Source organism: Helianthus annuus, chromosome 9 (genome assembly GCF_002127325.2).
Source record: "Helianthus annuus cultivar XRQ/B chromosome 9, HanXRQr2.0-SUNRISE, whole genome shotgun sequence".
In the NCBI taxonomy this organism is placed as follows: domain Eukaryota; kingdom Viridiplantae; phylum Streptophyta; class Magnoliopsida; order Asterales; family Asteraceae; genus Helianthus; species Helianthus annuus.
The window spans coordinates 59,096,287-59,115,868 of NC_035441.2; the positions used below are offsets into that span (position 1 = coordinate 59,096,287).

General features: G+C 37.3%; 2 protein-coding genes across 2 annotated transcripts; both read right to left on the reverse strand.

Annotated features, from left to right (window-relative positions):
• Window positions 1-4,859: 4,859 nt before the first annotated feature.
• On the reverse strand, window positions 4,860-12,637 carry LOC110877720 (probable ATP-dependent DNA helicase CHR12). The gene is made up of 12 exons (XM_022125912.2): window positions 12,351-12,637; window positions 11,386-11,542; window positions 11,214-11,278; window positions 10,933-11,109; window positions 10,712-10,849; window positions 10,259-10,618; window positions 9,561-9,820; window positions 9,273-9,488; window positions 8,346-8,553; window positions 7,711-7,864; window positions 6,472-7,074; window positions 4,860-5,385 (listed from the first exon to the last, which is right to left on the reverse strand). Exons 1-12 carry the CDS (start codon window positions 12,594-12,596, stop codon window positions 4,955-4,957), a joined length of 3,015 nt encoding a protein of 1,004 aa, XP_021981604.1. The 5' UTR covers window positions 12,597-12,637; the 3' UTR covers window positions 4,860-4,954.
• Window positions 12,638-14,104: 1,467 nt separating this feature from the next.
• LOC118481723 lies at window positions 14,105-16,680 on the reverse strand. Its single transcript, XM_035976938.1, has 2 exons — window positions 16,571-16,680; window positions 14,105-14,741 (listed from the first exon to the last, which is right to left on the reverse strand). The coding sequence occupies exons 1-2, from the start codon at window positions 16,678-16,680 to the stop codon at window positions 14,105-14,107; spliced, it is 747 nt and encodes a 248-aa protein (XP_035832831.1).
• Window positions 16,681-19,582: the final 2,902 nt, after the last annotated feature.

Consider the following 19,582-nt stretch of genomic DNA (forward strand, 5'->3'; position numbering starts at 1 on the left):
GGGGTTAGGTTTTTTTGGGGGTTTTAGTTTTTAGCATTTAGCTTTGGGGGGTGTTTAGGTTTTGCGGAGGGGTGGATGGGGGTTAGTTTTTTTTAGGTTTTTTTAGCTATTTTTGGTTGTGTTCACATTGGTTCTCGCGGTTCTCGCAATAAAGGTGGTTCTCGCATGAACCTATATATATATATATATATATAGAGAGAGAGAGGGGGGGGAGAGAGTGGGGATCCTACGGAAAGTGTGTTTTTCCTAGAAAGTCTAGGAAGCGATCTGGGCCATCCAATAGGTGTGTTTAATGGTTGTGATCATCTTGGTGGCATTTTGGTAATATGTGTTTCTTAAAAATAGGATTATTTAATTAATCAGGGGTAGATATGTCATTTAGCTTGTTTTAAATATAGAAATAATTGTCATTCCATAACCACCCCACATTTCATGCTATTTTTTTCTCTCTCTCCCCCTTTCTCTCTCTCTCTCGCTCTCTCTCTCTCTCTCTCTCTCTCTCTCTCTCTCTTCCTTCTATACATCATGAAGAAACACATCGTATTAATCTGCTTGCTAATCTGCTTACTGTTAAAACACAACGTCAAGAAATCCTCCAGCATTACCAGCATGGATGGTAAAACACAGCGTATGAATTTGCTTGTTGTTAAAACACAACTGTATGAATCTGAATGCTAAAACACAACTATATGAATCTGTTTGCTGTTAAAACACAACTGTATGAATCTGCTTGCTGTTAAAACACAACTGTATGAATCTGCTTGTTGATAAAACACAACTGTATGAATCTGAATGCTAAAACACAACTATATGAATCTAAATGCTAAAACACAACTGTATGAATCTGTTTGCTGTTAAAACACAACTGTATAAATCTGCTTGCTGTTAAAACACAACTGTATGAATCTGCTTGCTGTTAAAACACAACTGTATGAATCTGAATGCTAAAACACAACTGTATGAATATGCTTGCTGTTAAAACACAACTATATGAATCTGAACGCTAAAACACAACTGTATGAATTTGTTTGCTGCTAAAACACAACTGTATTAATTTGCTTGCTGTTAAAACACATCGTCAAGAAAACGAAGATGATACGAACAGTATTTGAATGGTGATGATGAACTCGGAGATGGTGGAGATGGAGAAGTGTTTGATGATGACGAAGACGAAGCAGGAGAAGGTTGCGAAATACAAAAAAATCTTGGAGAAACAGTTTCCATAGTTATAGGCATTTTTAGTTAATGAGAAGTAAAATTCCAAAAATAAAATAAAATGTCAAACTACACAAGTGCCTTTTTAGTTAAAATCCCTCCATGCCATGTGTCACATTCTTATTGCTTCCTAGACTTTCTAGGAAAGACCCACTTTCTACCCAACTCATCCTCTCTCTATATATATAGAAACGGGATCAGGAGAAAACGCCCAAAAGCGTGAGAACGGTGAGAACGCATCCTGGCCTAACACGTGGCGCGGGACATGATCAGGGTCCGAGGGTTTTTTTTGTCTTTTTAGTATTCTTCTCCTTTCCCGATTTTCGAGTTTGACATGCTGCTTTATTTTTTACGTGCAAGATAATTTTGGCGTTATCTAGAATCATTAATTAATTGACGTTTTACTGTTTTTCTCAGATTTCTTCTCGTTGAATTAATTCTTTTTGTGTCACATAGTTAATTTTTTTGGCGTTATGGCTTTTTCCATGTCATTTTTTGGTGTTTTGGGTCTTTTTGTTAATAATTGATTACCATAGTTTTGCGTATAACGCCATTAGCTCGTCTCTTCTTTGCTGCAACCTATTCTTGAATATCACTGCATCCTTGGATTTTGGATCGTTTGAAGGTGCTAAATCATAGAGTTGTTCAATGATAGATAGCAACCATGTCTTCAACATTTCTTCCATTGGCAATGAATATTGCACCCCGTTTTTATAAGTCACTTCAAGCGTTCCTTCTTCCCCATGCATCACCCAACTGCTAAGTTTTGGTAGAGGAGTATCGTCAATATCATCATCATCTTCTGTCGAAAATTTTCTCTTCAGTCTTTTTATTACAGTTCGGGTTCTTTCACAATCGTTGGTCATTGGAACCCCAAGGGCCAGGATATCCCTCTGAACCCCTTCATTCATTCCAAGCATGGCTTTGATTGTCCTTACCTTTACCCTTCTCCTATCAGAGAACTTTATGATGAATTGTTTCTCTTTCCTTTCAAACCTCCATGCAATAACCTTAGCCATTTTTAAAGTTTTTGGCGTTTTGGACAATATGTGGCATTTTAGTCAATTTTTTTGGCGTGTTTGAGCTTGTGTTCTCATGGTTTTCTTTTATATTGACTTTTTTTCCCCGCGCATGACAGGTAATTATGGCGTTTTGAAAAAGATAAATAAATTTAATTCCCCAAGTATTTTGCTTTCAATATAATAAATGTTAGTGATTATGTTTTCCGTCGTTTCATTTTACTGTTTTTGCAGTTACCTTATTTTGTTTTCAGACTCAACTGTTTTTATGGTGTAACACGTCTAATCTTGACGGCTGTAATTATGGCGTTTTGTTTTCCAATGGCGTTTAGATAACGATTGGACTGTTTTTGTTTTATATTCTTTGCACATAGTTTCACGCTTTTTTATAATAGTAGTTGTTCAAAGTAATTTTATTATAGTTTGGTAGTTTTTTGGGGGCGTTTTTATGGCTTGATGGCGTTTTACAAGCATTTGCTCATTTTAGCGTTTTATTACATTTTTATTATAGTATTAATGTACTTTTGTTGTTTATTAACTGAAATTACAAAACAAAATAACAGATAAAGAATATTGAAAAAAAAATAGAAGCAATTTATGATCTAATCTTATAGATGTGGATTTGCTTCTTGGAAGTGTGATAGTAATAAACATACAAAAAAATGGAATCTTTCTTTAGGTTGTGAATTTGGTGCCTTTTGTATTGATTCCGATGTTTCATTACCGAATAATCTTGATTTGGTACCTGTTAGTGAAGTAGATTTAGGGCTGCAAAATCTGTGTAGTAAGTACCCGAATCTGCAGAGGCCTGTGGTTGCGAATTGTAGTGAAATCGGTTTGTTAAATGTTGCGGAGGGGTGTTCGACGATGCAAGAGCTCGTTTTGCATCGTTGTGATGATCAAGTTTTGCGCGGTATTGCAGAGTTCAAGAATCTGCAAATACTAAAGCTGGTTGGGACGGTTGACGTGGCAACGGTGGTGTGTAAGTGGTGGTGGTCGGACATAGGGTTGACGATATTGGCGCAAGGGTGTAAGAGGTTAGTGAAGCTAGAACTCAGAGGGTGTAAGTGAGATTAGGTTTGTTATTTATTTATATTTCTATTTTTTAAATACAATGGTATTTTAGTCTTTTCATTTTAGAAATTTGGACTCAAATGGTTAAGAAAAGTGGCTATAGGGACTCAGTGTGTTAAACTTTTTTTTATCTTGGACTCAAGTGGTTAAAACCACTATAACACATACTCAAAAAGTAATTTACCCATAAAAAATTTAGGGTTCGATAATGGAGGATCTGAGATTAGTCTCTCAGACCCGTTACCTCTTCCGTCGATTTCTGGTAATCCGGCGAAGGCAACACCGCCAAACTCACCGCTGCTCTGCGGCTCACCGCTTCTGCCGGGATCTCCGGTATGATTGGTAGCGACCGCCGCTTTCCCTTCGTCCTTATTACTCTTCTTGTGTCCATCATTCCACCATTCGGGGAAGCCATAAATTTTGAAGCACTGATCTTTGGTGTGCCTCATCATTCCACAATGATCACACTTAAGTTTGGATTTATCGATTTTTGGTTTGAGGGAAGAGTCCGGGTGGCGCTCCTGTCCCCTGGCCGCAAGCCCTAGGGCTTTACCATTGTTGTGGGATTGGGTTGTGGTTAGTCCCGCTCCAATTCCCGTCTGAGTTCCGGTGGTAGTCCCAATGATGTTTTGGTGTGCGGTTTCCTTCCGGACAGCCGCATATGCTTCTTCTGCCGTCGGAAGAGGATCCATTCTAAGAATCTCCCTCTTGATTGTATCGTATTGTCTGTCAATTGCGTTCAGAAATTGGAACAAAAATTCCAATTCCTGTTCTGTTCTCTGTTTCTTGAGTCTATTGTAGGTGGCAATATCCACAGGGGATGTCATGGGATTCGGGTCTCTTCGATCGATCTCTCCCCAGATCCCTTGCATTATAATCCAGAACTCCTCAAGAGGGGTTCGATTCTGTTTAATTCCATTCGCTTTGACATGTAAATCAAAGGTTTGGAGTTTTATCTTTACCACTATTGTACGTGGTTACGGGTGCATCCCACAAAGCTTTAGCAGTGGGAAACTCGGTCAGATTGCTCACAATTGTCGGTTCAATATTTTGTATCAGTCATGAAAACACTAAGAGGCCGTCTTGTTCCCATTGCTCATACCCGTCTTCGGTCAGTTTGGGTGATGCCGGATTTCCAGACAAATGACCAAGAAGTGATTTTGATTTACCTCTGATAGCTACTCGAATCATACGAGCCCATAGGGCATAATTTTGGCTGTTAAGTTTGAGGCTGATCTTGAGTCTATCGGACAGGTTGTGTTTGGTGTTTTGGTTTTGGGATGATTGGATTCCATTGAGAAAGTTGGCTAATTGAATTGAAAGATCATTGTTGTTTTGAGGGCTGCTGTCGGAAGACATGGTAGCTTTGGCTATGGTTGTTTTGAAAAGAACAAAGGTAGACGATGAGCAGTTCCCTGGATCGATTCAGGTTTGCTCTGATACCATCTTCGATTGATCAGAGTGTTTTTTTTTATTTCTATGCAAAAATTGTATATTTACAATGAATGAGAAGATCCCAATAAATTGGAATACAAAACAGAACATAGAAAGGAAACATGGCTGGAAAAAATGATTTAATTGATCTTAACGGCTAGATAATTCTTGGCTGAGCTGTAATCAATTTCTTAAATAAGGAAATGAAGAATTCATTCTGAGCCTATAACCTTTTTTTTTATTTTTCTAACACCAGGTGCATCCCGTCTTGATTTACCGGGTTGATCTCCAAGTTCAACCGCGTTCATAAACTGCCAATCACTAATCATGTCAGCATACACAACGTCTTTTCTTCGTTTTTTTCCAGAGAGATTAGCGGTTTCATAGTCGAACCCTTTACCCCTCATGTCTTTTGGGTTGTCGGGTTTCGTGTAAGCCCAATCGGGTACCTCGTGATCTTCCATAAGGCGAGATCTGTATCGTTCTTTTTGTCTTCTTTCATCGTCCATCTTCTCGAAAAGCCAGAACTCTTCTTCTGATCGGGCTGTTAGACGATTGATTTCTCGCTCACTTGTTGTATCGGTTCCGAGTGAACTTGTACCTCTACGCATCACCTCTTTAAGCATCTCTCTCCTATCTTGAGCTGTAAAAGATTAAAAAACGACATCAACTTCAACTTTCTTGTGCATTAACTTCTTACCATATTTTAGCTATTTAGAGAATCTAATAAAACCTATTAAGGTATTACCATTTAATAAAAATCAATACAAAATTAGGGGTGCTAAAAAACCCCTAAAACCGACGGAGCCGTTCAAATCAAAGCAAGTCGGCCGATTTAAGATCCAATGGTAAATTCGCAGTTTAACGGTTTAACAGTTCAATCCTGTTTGAAACTTGAAACAGGCCGTTAAGTTCTTACCAGATTTATTAATATATTAACTATTTAGAGAATCTAATAAAATGTTTTAAGGTATTAGTGTACAACAAATCACTATACTAATTAAACTCCCAAAATTAAGGGTATTCGGAAACCGTTGAAACCAACCGAACCGTTCAAATAGAAGCAAGTAAACCAGTTTGAGATCCTCACGGTTCGGTTTCACGGTTGGACACTTGAAACTGACTGTGTAAACCCAACCAGTCATTTAACCTTTTTCATTTACACACTTACATTTTTTTAAAAGTAAAGTACACGGATGGTCCTTGTGGTTTACCAAAATTTTGGATTTAGTACCTAGCTTTCTAAAAGTACACAGATAGTCCCTGTGGTTTGCACATTGTAACGCATTTAGTCCCCAACTTTGCCAAAAGTGCATGAATGGTCCCTGAGGTTTGTATTTAGTCCCTAACGTGGACCTACCGAAACCTTTAGATTTATTGGCTAGGGACTAATTGCGTTACAAAATTCAAACCACATGGACCATCCGTGTACTTTACTCTTTTTTAAATATGTAGTTATCATTTTAAGCTTTTTAATACAAACTGATAATTTTGAAACAAAAATCGCTTCAATGAAATGCTAAACGGTCAAACAAGTAAAACCGACCACCCAACCCAGCCGATATGATTTGTCGTTTCCAAAAACCCGCTGGACAAAAATTCCGTCAAGATCCACTGAGCCAAAATGCCATATAACAAACGTTTAAACAAACTATTGCATATCAAATGTTCTACTTAATAAAAGATAAACGGATGGGCAAGACCCTTGAAACAATCCAAAAGGACAAACCTGTAGAAGTTGTATTAAACAATCCAGCCTGTATAACTTTAGCATCAATTCCCATCTTCTGTTTAGCGCGTTCCAATATCACCTCTTCAACCGACCCTACACTGACCAAAACAAACACTCTCACTTCCTTCTTCTGACCAATACGATGGGCACGATCCTCCGCTTGCTGGTCCATCTGTGGATTCCAGTCACTATCAAATATAATCACAGTATCAGCGGTCTGTAAATTAAGACCGTGACCTCCTGCATGGGTGCTTAACAGAAACATGAAATAAGGAGAGTCGGGAGCGTTAAATTGGTTTAACAAAGTGCCTCTTTCGTCTGTTTTAGTTAACCCGTCGAGCCTGAGATATTTGAACTCGTGAAGTTGGAGGTATACTTCGAGAATGTCCATGAGGTGAGTCATTTGAGAGAAAAGTAGAACGCGATGTCCGGCTCTGTGAAGTTTGGGTAATAAACGATCGAGTAGCTCGAATTTTCCGGATGCTCGAACTATTTCTTCTTTGCGCCAGATGTTGTACTCGCCCGTAAATAGGTAAGGATGGTTACAGCATTTTCTTAGCTGCATTGATAGATTCTGCAAACACTTGGATTTACCCGTTCCTGCAAACATGCGATTTTATAAGTACAAATGCAACAAAATTAAATTTAGTAATTAAATTTTGTGCTTAACAGTAAACTCAATTTGACAAATTTGCAAACCAACCCAACCAAATTAATGGCCTCTTGTGCCGTTTATCCATATAAGGTTCAAGGAAAGAAGGAAAAAGAGCCTAAAATTTAGGTTTGTGAAGAAACATAGCAAAAGCATACGAAGATCAAGTTATTTACGACCGATTTTATATATTTCTAACATATGTAGTATCACCCCCAATCATGCACCACTTAGTGGTCAGCCTTAAAAAAAGTAGACAGTAGACAAAGTACTAACCATTTGCAGGATCGTTACGTTGCTACTACTTGTAACATATTTGGTTTTGCAAGTCAAAATAACTACAACTTAGTCAAAACAAGTTTGCCTATAATGGAATCAAATGTATAGGTGGCAACATATTATTTAATTCAAATTAAAATGCTTCAAAGATTCAGAACTCGATTCTTCATTTTATCCAAGGTAATTTTGTCAATGAATAGCCTTATAATAACTTAAATATTAACTTTTATTAACTTCAGCACAAAGCAAACAATGTAGGACGTAATGCATAACAGCAAAAAGAATTTAGGGTTGAGGTTACTAACCTGTATCCAGTCCAACCCTCCGAACATCAGTGACTTGCTGGTAGTATACTTTTTGCCATGCTGACATGTCACATTTTAGTATAACCTGGGTTTTCTGTGGAAGGTACTTTTCCACCTCATCTTTTTTCCTTCTTAAAATAAATGGCCTTATAACCTGGATTTTGTAGAGTATAAAAATCAGTCAAAACAGATAATAGAAGAAGAATAGTATAGGGTGTTTGGATGCCCTTCTTGAGAGTGATTATGAGACTTAAAATAATCATAATCAGAAAATTGGCTGTAAATAAACCGCATTATAGGAGATAGTGCTTGAAAATGCATTTTTTGTTTGAAGTTGTCATAAATGAATAAGCAGATTTATTGTTAGGAAAATTCTGATTATTTAAAATATAATGCACAAAATGACCAAATTGGCGTTCTTCAACAGCAATAGTAGTTCACCAAATTAGGTTAGCAGAAGAGGCAATTAGGTAACTTTATTTTACCCTTTAGCAACAAGTTTAGTGTCATAATTCTGATCATCCAAAACTTATTATGTGACCGAGATAATCAGAAGCAGCAAACACGAAAAAATGATCATTGCAACCACGAATAGCAAAAATCAAATAACTAATTTCAAAACACAAAAAAACTACCTGGTGTAGGCGACGAATGATCAACAACTCCTCTTCATCTGTTAGAGAAACATCACATTTATCTGCAAATGGTGCATTAAACCATTCTTCAAAATTTTCAACTGAATTAAAAATCGTCGGAAGAAGAAAATTAAGCAGCGCCCACAATTCTTGTAAACTATTCTGTATTGGGGTGCCTGTTAACAGAAGTCTCCTTCGAATTTGGTAGCTGCAAATGTTGCTTAATCAGTCAATGCTTTTAACTAGAAAAAAAGCATCAAAATTTAAATCGAGAAATATTTCACACACACACACGTTGTTGGAGATTAACACTGTAACAGAAGTCAAAGAATAAGTGTTAGGCGGTAATTAGATTAAATATATTAAGAGTGCCTCTCCGACTTTACAGACACAAACACATATATGTATATATTTATATATGCATATAAGTTAACAATTACTTCATCTATCCAGCATTGTCTTGATTAAAAAACGGATATTTTGATCTCAAAGTATTCAGAATCTTCGCCACTGCATGCTTATTTCAGTAATTGTCATTAGTTCAAAATGATAGCAGCATCTTTAATTTTATTTCACTTCTTTTCCGTATGGGTACCTTTGAAAAGCTGACACCAAAATCTATGACAATGTGGGTCCCTCATAAAAAGTACTTTTGAAGAGTGATCTACAAAGTTAAATGTGAGAAACAATAACTACAAAAACTATTATTTCAATAAAAACTATAGATAACTTGTAGCCCATGTATGACTACAAAAACTATTATTTCAATAAAAAATCTAATTTACTGGAACAAAATGATTTACGAGTTTTTATGCATTGAAAATACATTTGGGGCAACTTTATACCCATTTGGATGTGTTTCCATTTAAGATTTTTTTTCAGTTTACCCATTTAACTGGTTAGAGATCAAATTTATCCAGATCATACCCAGAGCCAAGAGTCTTTGCAAGCACAGATTCAGAATTCTTTAACCGATGGCCTTCATCAACAACCATGTAGTACCAAGGTATTTTCTTCAAAAACGCTTTGTCTCTCATTATAAGATCATAGTGAGTGATCAGGACACTAAATTTTCCCTCTGATAACTCTTCTCTCATTGCTTTTCGCTCATCAAGACGCCCATCGTATAGAAAAGCTGCGATACTGTAACAATAAGAAAAATATCATAAGAGTCATCTTGTAAATAATCAAGTACGCTTATAGATGATGACATACCTAGGAGCCCATGTTGAAAATTCATTAATCCAGTTTGGCAGTACGGCTTTTGGGGCCACGATTAAGTGGGGCCCAGTGACGCCCTTATTTTCCATGAGATATGCTATCAAGGAGATCGTTTGAATTGTCTTGCCCAATCCCATTTCATCAGCTAATATTCCATTGAGATTGTTGTTAAATAAAGACAACATCCATTGAAGCCCTTCCAATTGGTATTGTCTTAGTTTTCCACCTTGAAGTATCGACGGTTGCTCTGTTACCTGAATTATTTAAAATTTAATAAGTGTTTGTAACTGTTTGGATGTGCATTTGAAACTGACTATGAAATACTGAATAATCAGAATCAGATAATCATCTGTAACGAAACACATTGTAGCAGATAGGATTTGGATGTGCATTTGCTCCTTGAAGTTGTAATAATAAGATGATCAATTGTTTGCAATTTCTGGTTATTTAAAGATCAAATAAATAAATAAAGGTAATTAATTTAAAATACTATTTATTTTCTGTCAACTGTAAAAATATATTTTATAGACTATTTACTAGTTCTCTTAATCTTTTACCTTACATAATTTCGAAAACTATCTTTTTTGGTAGGAATATAAACATTGAAATTGTGGGTGAAAAATATTTCAAATTAGGATATAAAAGTAGTAAAAAGGTATATTGAGGCAGTTAAGATTCAGTATGTATAGTACCTTCTCCTGAATTGAATGAATCATTGAATTATATTGCCTTTGGCCTTCAAGTAAGTCAGATTTCTTTTCTCCATTTACGTTTTTGGTATCATCCACATCAACAACAACATCAGGAGTTGGCAAGTTGGGTTGTGGACCACTCAAGGGTTCAATACCATCATGCTCAGCATCCTTTTGACGTCTTACAGCAGCTCCTAAACGAACAAGAAGATCATTTGTTTTCCCTAAAAGCATTGTTAACCGCTCATTCTTGCTTTCCTCAACCATTTTCATGTATGCTTCTTGATCATCGGATTTTAAAGCTTGAAACCTCAATTTCTCTTGTCTAGTAGCACGCTGCCTTTGCCTTCCATGCCATGCCTGATTTAAGAGGTTTATGCCATACAACAGTTTTTAGGTATGTGTGTAAAGGGCAAATGCATACATACGAATGTAGAGATATAATTTGCAAACCTGAACACCACTGTTCCTTTGCTTTCGACGTTTCTGAGAGACCTGCACTTGCAACTGGAGTTCCCTTATTGCATTAAGTATTTCTGCAAAGAATTTCCTCTTTTTTGTTTCTACTCTGTTCATTTCTTCCTCCTCTAACTTTGTTAGTCGATGCAACAAGTGATGATGTGTGAGAAGCCTTATAAAGAACAAAAGAAACATAGTAAAAGGTAGAAAACTACCTCAGCATCTCGTTTCTTCTTCAGATGATTGTCTGAGTCAACACCAAAAGCATCCCCCACACCATATGAAGGACGAGACAGCCTCATCATGCCCCAATCGAAGAGTTGCTTCTCGGGATGCACACATGTTAAAGACAACATGTACTCTGACCTCACCTTTCTTTGCAACTCCGCTAGCTGGAATGTAAGATATATATTTCATTAGAATGAAAAAGGTTCACTGAACAATATAATATTTTAATACATGTTAGTTGAACAAGAACTTCTATGCAAGAGTATACCTTAAGTCCATAGAGTTCAAGCAAACACTTTGACTGTAGGTCCTCGCCTCTGTTTGTAGGCAATTCTGAATTCATAATGAGACAAATAAACGAAACACCAAGTTGTTAATGTATCTAAGTGAGTATATATTACTGAGCTATCATTGTATATGCGTATTCTAAGTGTGGCAACCTTCAAGTTGGGTCAAACGACTCTGGATGTGGCTCTTGATCCGGTTTTTCCTTAATTCTGCCATTTCAGAACCAGTTATGCGATTAGATCGCTGCTTAACCAGAGCATCCTCGAGATCTGCCATTAACTCTCCTCCATTTGGAAACTGTGAGTTATCCTGAAATAATAAGAGACAACAATCAAGTTAAACAAATCAAATGACCAAATATCTTCAAGCAAAAACCTGAGTCTGCGTTTGTCACTTTGTCCTACTAGAAATTCAAAGCATTCTAACGATGCGCAAACGAGCAATCCAGCATACATGTAGACAAAAACATCTACCATCACCTTGAGTAATTTTCACAATCACAATTCACAAGACCAAAACGTCCACAGTTAGGTTTACGTAAACCTAAAATAAAATCATATATCCATACTCCATAGTACTTAGCAGCTAAATGAGCCCTAGAAAACAAGCAATCCACCTAAAACCAAAGTAAACGCACATTTATAAACAATCACACAACCTAGAACTACAATTCTCACAATCACAATTCACAACATCAAAACATCTACAATTAGGTTTACATCTCCAATTCACAACATCAAAACATCCAATTCACTCGCAACAGATGTTACACAAAACAACTCACAGGCAAACGAAGCACCGTCAACAACTTGTTCACCGAAACGTAGAATACTAGAATTACAGCTGTAAATTGAGCCCTAAAAAACAAGCAATCCAACTAAAACAAAACCTAAAAACCTAAAATCAAAGTAAAGGAACAATCATAAACAATCACAAAACCTAAAACTACAAATTCTCACAATCACAATCACAACATCAAAACATCCAAGATTAGGTTCACAACTTCAATTCACATCAAAACATCTACAATAAGGTTTACGAAGCCAATTCAACAACCTACAACAAAACCTAAGCCTAATCACCATCACTCTCCGCAAAATAACACAAAACAACTCACCGTCGACGAATCACCACCAACACCTCGTTCGCAACCGTCAGATCCACCGCCACCGTCACCACTACCGCCGTCACCGTCACGATCGCCACCGGCGTAAATCTCCGAAACGGCATCAAAAACATCGCTAGGAAGCGGTAAATTCCGCGAGATGAAACTGAGAGCAGAGATCAACGTCTTCGTGTCGTCCAAAACGTGTTCTGGCAGCGATGAAGAGCTCTGCTGCATCTCCAACACCTGTGTACTCATGGCGGGAGCCACTGGCAGCAGCGGTTACTCTGTATGTGTTTGAAATTTGTAAAAAAATTTGATATTTGGAGGTAAGGTCGTTAGCGTAGGGGAATTGTTGTTACGGTTTTGAGAAGAGAAAATTGTCCTTTCAACTTATATGTGGTTTATATGTGTTTGCCCTTTTTTTTATATTTAGTCCTTAACTTTGTAAAATTACAACTATAATATTTAACTTTTGTAATTTCGTTCTCGGATAGTATGTAGCACGGATGAAGGTTAATTTTTGGTGTTTAGTAGATGTGAAATGATCAAATTACCCCTACTGTTAAATAATAATACCAGTTAAAGTTAACATCCCCATCTCCATCTCTTAAACCCCTAAAACCCATGCAACCACCATAACTATAGCTCTACCATCACTGCCGCCATCAGTCAAAGCCAGCTCTATCACTACCATCAACAACAGCCCCACCACCAGCTACCATCATCGCCGCCATCATTATGAACCACCGACCACCTGCAACCCCAACAACCACTAACCTCCATCGCAACACGTTGTGTCAATTTAAGTATTGGTTAAAAGAAAAAACCAAGCTACAAATAGAAGGCAAAGATTACTTGTGAGTTTGCATATCCTCGAAGAAAATTAGATATTATCTTTCATTTTTAGATTTTAAACGAAAGTTCTGTCAATAACTATTATTTTTTCCAACTGGTCCAAGTTAATTAACTAGACCAAATAACTGATACGTTGGCTCAAGCGTATTCATGAATTGTAGTCAAACGTAAGAAAAGAAACGAGGACCTTTTCGTATGCTAGAGTTTCCACAGCCTGAAAACAGAATTTAAACAAAACCCATGATGTATAATTAGTTATGAATCTTACCATGTATTAATTACTTAATAATTTTAACGTATTAGATAGAAAGATGAAGATGGACTAATGAAGAGGTGGTGTGGGTGGGTGGGGGTGGGGGTGGGGGAGAAAGATGAAGTTAAAAGAGATGGTGGGTCCCACAAATCATGTGTTTATCTTTCATCCCTTCCCCATATTAGAATGGGTAATTATGTCATTTCGCATCCACTTAACTTAGAAAACTAACTCTCATCCGCCCTAGTGACTATCCGGGAAAGAAATTGCAAAAGTTGGGGACTATAGATGTAATTTTAGAAAGTTAGAGACTAAAGGCGAAAAATTGGCAAACCACAGAGACTATCCGGGCATTTTTCTCTTTTGAGAATTATTGGGTATAAAAACTAGTGTTTTAATTAACCTACCCGCTACAAATAGTTCGGGTGTGGGTTAGGGATTAGGTTATTTTTTTTAACGGCCAACAAAAAATATTGTATTATAATTCTAGCCAGTGGCTAACACCAAACTTACAGTCATCAAACATAAAAACATACAGCCAAAAGAAAACATACATCAGATTAAATTAAAAAACATCAAAAATTTGTCATTGTTTTCAGGTCATGTTTGCCTCCTTTGAACAGAGTTTTACCCATAAAAAAGTCTTGGCCTTTATCTATTTGACAATGGCAGTAGGTGACTTCCCCTTCCCTGAAAACATTAATTCATTTCTCATACTCCATATGCTCCACAAAGTAGCCAAGCAAACCGCATGATACGCTTTCTTTTTTTTCACCGAGCCCTCAAACTGCTTATAGGACTCAAGAATATCCTTGAGACTAAAGGCAATTATCGGCTGCATTTTACACCACCGGTACACTACTTGCATCTGAGCGAAACCACATGAGACCAGAAGATGATCGCTAACTTCACTATACTCACCACACAAAACGCAATCCAAGGATTGAATTGCAATACCTCTTTTGGACAATGCAACTCGGGTCGGCAACCTTTCTTTTTGAGCTTGCCAAGCCACCAATCCAACTTTCTTAGGTATCCAACTGTTCCATTTAACTATGTAATCAGGTCTAGTCTGGTTCAGCTCAATGATCATCCTCTTCATGCTGCCCACATTAAATTGACCGGCTGGGTCCAGGTTCCAAAGCCATCTATCCGAACCCGATGTGAGTAAAAAACCTTGCAGGAGATCGTTTAATTGTTGAAACTGCAGCAGTTCCTCTGCGCTAACCAACTGGCGTCGCCACTCCCAGACCCATGAAGACCCGTTATGTAATACCCCAAACCTTAATGTACTGGTTATAAACGTATGAAATATGTAATTTATATTTCATATATTGTTAAACGAGTAAGATGATGGTGTGAAAGGTGAAATATCTTGACAAGCCTTGGCTAGTATAGGAGACCGTTTAATATTAATAATTAAATATATTATTTTTTTGACCTTACTCCGTTTTTAATAAAACTTAGGTTAAAACGTAGATAAAAATATGCTCATTCTAATGACATATTCTTCGTTTTATAAAATGTCATATTTTAAAAGTTATACGAGAAAAACGAGCGAAGCAGCTGAATTAATATATATAAGCAAGCAGGTCAAGCAGGCAGGTAGGCACGTCAATAGAATCCCACATCGCCCCGAAAGGGTTTTGAGGTGCTTGCTTGCTTACTTTAAATAAGAGTCTCAGTAGTCTGTTTAGGTACCAGTTTCTTTAATGGAAACACTCTAGTATAGAGAATCCCGAGTATACGATACCCCGTTGGGTGTTGTTAATAATTGCTTTTGGAGCGCGAGTAGGAGCAGGAGTAGGGAAACTCTACATCAACGTGCCGTAGATAGTTTTAAGGTATGCTCTCCTTTACGTTTATGTTTACTTATTTATTATTCAATTTTAGTAGTTAATAGGAGTATTATTATTAGTAGTAATATTATTATTAGTAGTAGTGGTAATGTTAGTATTATTTTTAGGTACTAGGGTTATTGTCAGGGGCGGGTATTGGGTAGCCTAGCCTTAGTTAAGCATAGACTGATCAACCATGCTTAAACAAGGCAGCACTAACCAATATCCAACCATGATAATGACTAGTTAGGTGTACCATTACCTAACCTAGGATTATGTAATTGTGTCAGGACCTTGAGACATAACCCAGTTGTACTAGCGGCTGTTAAGCAATTGCTAATCAGGTGAGTCATCATACTTGTCTTTTAAACTGTGATAGTATACTCGTCCATGACTGGTAATAATGAGAATGCTGCAGTATGCATGTGTCAGTAGGGGTATATGGGATCCTATTACGCTTAATGAGGTGTGTCACTCTGGGAAGGGTAATAAGGTGTTGTACCCACAGGCACTTCGTGCTTATAAGGTCCAGCGACACACACTCATACCTATGTGATGGCCGTAGGGGACACAGCTGGAGGACCAGTATGTCTCTTGTACGGTGGTTTGTGACAAGTCAAATGTGACCTATAAGGTTCAATGAGGCCCAACCTGACTATAATGTGGTCACATGCCCATATTGTGTATGCATATAATGTAAACTATGGTCTGTCTTTATAAAAATTGTATAGTATGAGCTCACCAGTATATATCTGACGTCGTTTTGAGTATACTTATCTCAGGTGAGTCATGAGGAAAGCTATAGGAACTACTTGACAGTTGTGGAGTTTTAGAAGATCAAGGAGTTCTTAGTTGCCAAAAGATTGTAAATAAATAAAGTGTTGAACTTAGACTATTATAAGTTTTAATGAAAGTTTAGTTTGTTTCCGCTGTAAGTGTATCAATTGTGCATAATCACTCGGGTTACGGGGTGGGTGTTACACATTAGCCCCGACTCGAGCCCTGTCAGCCACCATACACCATTTATCCTTCTCTAGCTGAAACAAAAGCGGAAAAAGGACATATAAAGGAGCCGTGGCAGCCCAAATGTCCACCCAAAACACTACTTCAGCCCCTCCTCTAACTACCCCTTTTATAGCATTTGAGATTTCCACCCCCAAAATAGATAACGCTGCCGAAACGTTATGTATTTGCTTCCACGGACCCGCAATCGACACTTTTGCCGGTATAGGGTTCCACGATCTCGAGTTTTGATGTATAGTCCATCATTTTCCGTCTTGAACCTCCACCACCATTTTGCAAGCATAGCTACATTTGTGTCCCTTAGTGTACCGAAGCCCAAGCCCCCGTACTCAATCGGCACTACCACATTATCCCACGCCATCCAAGCCATTTTTTGACACCTCGTCCGACCCACCCCAAAAAAACGTCCTCCATAGTCTTTTGAGTTGGTTCAAAACTTGGACTAGTTCAAAACGACTTTAGAAATGTAATTATCCCACCATATGACAACGTCTTTGCCTTCCAAATGGAGAGTCTAGTTTTGAATAGCTGTAGGATCAAATCGAGCCAAAATCTGATTTTCAATATGAACAAAGATGAACACACTCAAAATATAGCAATTAAAACCCTTGAAATGATTTGCAAATGATAATACAAAGTAGCCCCCAAATCTTTCTCTAAATGTGTGTTGCCTAAACCCTAAACATCTCTTTCTATTTATAGCCTATTCTACTTTAGGCTAATTACATTTAAGTCCCTAGAGATAATTACTTGCCAAAACTAGTAATAAACATGAAAACAAACTAAATAAGATAAAGCAAAATATATTTAATTATCCAAAGCAATATAATTATCATTTCTCGAACTTCCACACGCCATATCTTTCTTCGATCTTCTCGTGTCGACTTGTGCGTTGACTTTGACTTGATGGCGTTGACTTTGTTGACTTGATTCGTTTATAACATTAGACTACACGATTTAGACCCAACAATCTCCCCCTTAGGCTAATGTTATCAAACTCTTGCATCATCTTTAAAACCGTCAACTTCATGCGTGTTGTGATCTTCAGTCTCAATTTTAGACCCAACAATCTCCCCCTAGACTGATGCTTTCCAAATATTCTTCACTGAAGATCTTCTTTTGACACTTTGCTCTGTAAAAACTTTAAACTGACAAGCTCCCCCTTTTTGCATGCATCATGTTTGACAATCAGGAACAACTTTTTCCAACTCTCTTTTGCTTGAGTGAATCAGAAGATGTAGGAGGAGGATTCCTAGCTCGGTATCTTCTGCAATCTTCGGGAAACAGGTGCTTTGGTCTGGTATCTTGCTCAATTGATGATTGGCCATCATTGCAGCAAATAGTCGAAGTAACCTGTTCACAGACATAAACACAACTCCACATTTTCTTTTAGACTGATTCAAAGTACAGACAAAACCGTATTCATCTGTAGTGTGCAATGGAAAGAGTATCTCAAGCGGTTTGAGACACGATTGATGTGATATGGAAGACTTAGAAAAACAACTGTACACAAATCAAAATATTTTTGGATTTTAGATATTTATTTATTATTTTTTTAACATTTTTTTTTCTTTCAACCTTTGAGATATAGAGCTGATCAAATACAAGATCATACCAACTTGAAAAGCCTAGTCACACTTCAAATTTCTTTAGGATAACTACGACTCAAGAACGATTGCTGGTATGTTTGTCCGCTTAAATCCATGCACCATTCTTTCGACATACCTCTGGTGAACTTGTTATCATGTTTTGGTAAATATTGACAAAAATTCGATGGGCCCCACACAGGCTATTTAGAAAAGAAAACATTACGCCCGTGAGTCCCATGTCAGGACATACCCCCGCGATCAAGGTATGCACAAAGGTTCCTCATAACATGTGAGTATATTGGTTTCATTCTTTTCAACGATAGAGTGGAGATCAGGTCAGTACTTTCGTACAGCAGAGATCCCAAAAACTACCGAGGGCTGAGACAGATAGTTTGGTGAACAGGTCAGTACTTTCGTATGACAGAGAGACCAAACTAATCCATCTAAAGTTTTGGCCAATTTTGGCACTTATTATGAAAGGGTTTGGCCTTTTTTAAGGCACTTATTATGAAAAGATATCATAGCGTCTAGGTCAGCATGTATCTGGATGCAGCAGAAGAACGACTATGATATCCCCGAATGAAACACCAATATAAAGACCCAAAATCTCAGACTTTGGCAATCTGTCAACGCAAGATTCAAGACCATTAAGCCATATGCCGCAACGTGTTACCCACAAGAATGCATAATGCTGTGGAAATCCAGAATTTTTGTGTAGACTTTATCTTTATCACCAAGATGCAGTTTACTTGTCTGAAATGCTGAACCTACTGACATATCGTTAACTTGGAGCTGTATCCTCCATCAGATCTTATTCATGCGAAGACATAATCAAGTTAGTTCCTATCATTTCTCATATATGATTATGATTATTTTGCAATAATCACATCTCATGGTCTAGGAAGTATTTGTTGGATCAGTTCTGTTTAAACATAATGGAAAACATGAAAACATACCTGTCACCGCAGACAGTGCAGTGGAGAATCCAGTGAGATAAGACGACATGGAATTCGACATCTTTGTCAAGGTGATCTGGTTCCACCTTAGAGTGCTGACTGATGATGGTGACTAAGAAAACCGAAAAGGGTATCGGCCGTAGGAGAGGGAGGTCGAACTTAATGATGTTATGCTTATGGGGTATCTCTAATTGTGTAACTGTCTAACCCCTTAACCTCCACATAAGTCTCCTTATATAAGCACCCAGGAGGAAACCTAATTAGTTAATAAGGGTAATATGGTCCATCAACAATTACCAACTAATTATCTTAATAGGTTATTATATATTTTGATCTATATTATGTAAATGATTATAATGGCTATAGATTAAATATTAATACATAATATATTTAATCTTACATTCTCCCACTTAGCCGAGTAATCATTTACTATGAGTATTAGATAAGCCTGATCAGGAGTTAACACTCATTTTAGCCTTAAACAAGTACTATAGCAGAGAAATACAGCCGTTGAATCATTATGCGACTCAGGACCCCCATTAATCATACTATAGCCTTAATTTAAAACCTAATCGTCATGATCAAAATACGCATAAGCCCTTTGTTTGATTTGTAACTTTATTTGTCTATATGCCATTATACCGGTTGAACATATTCTAACAGACATACAAAATCAAACTGAGAAAATTTCATTAATCATAAACATAAGCTAGTAAAATATGCTCAA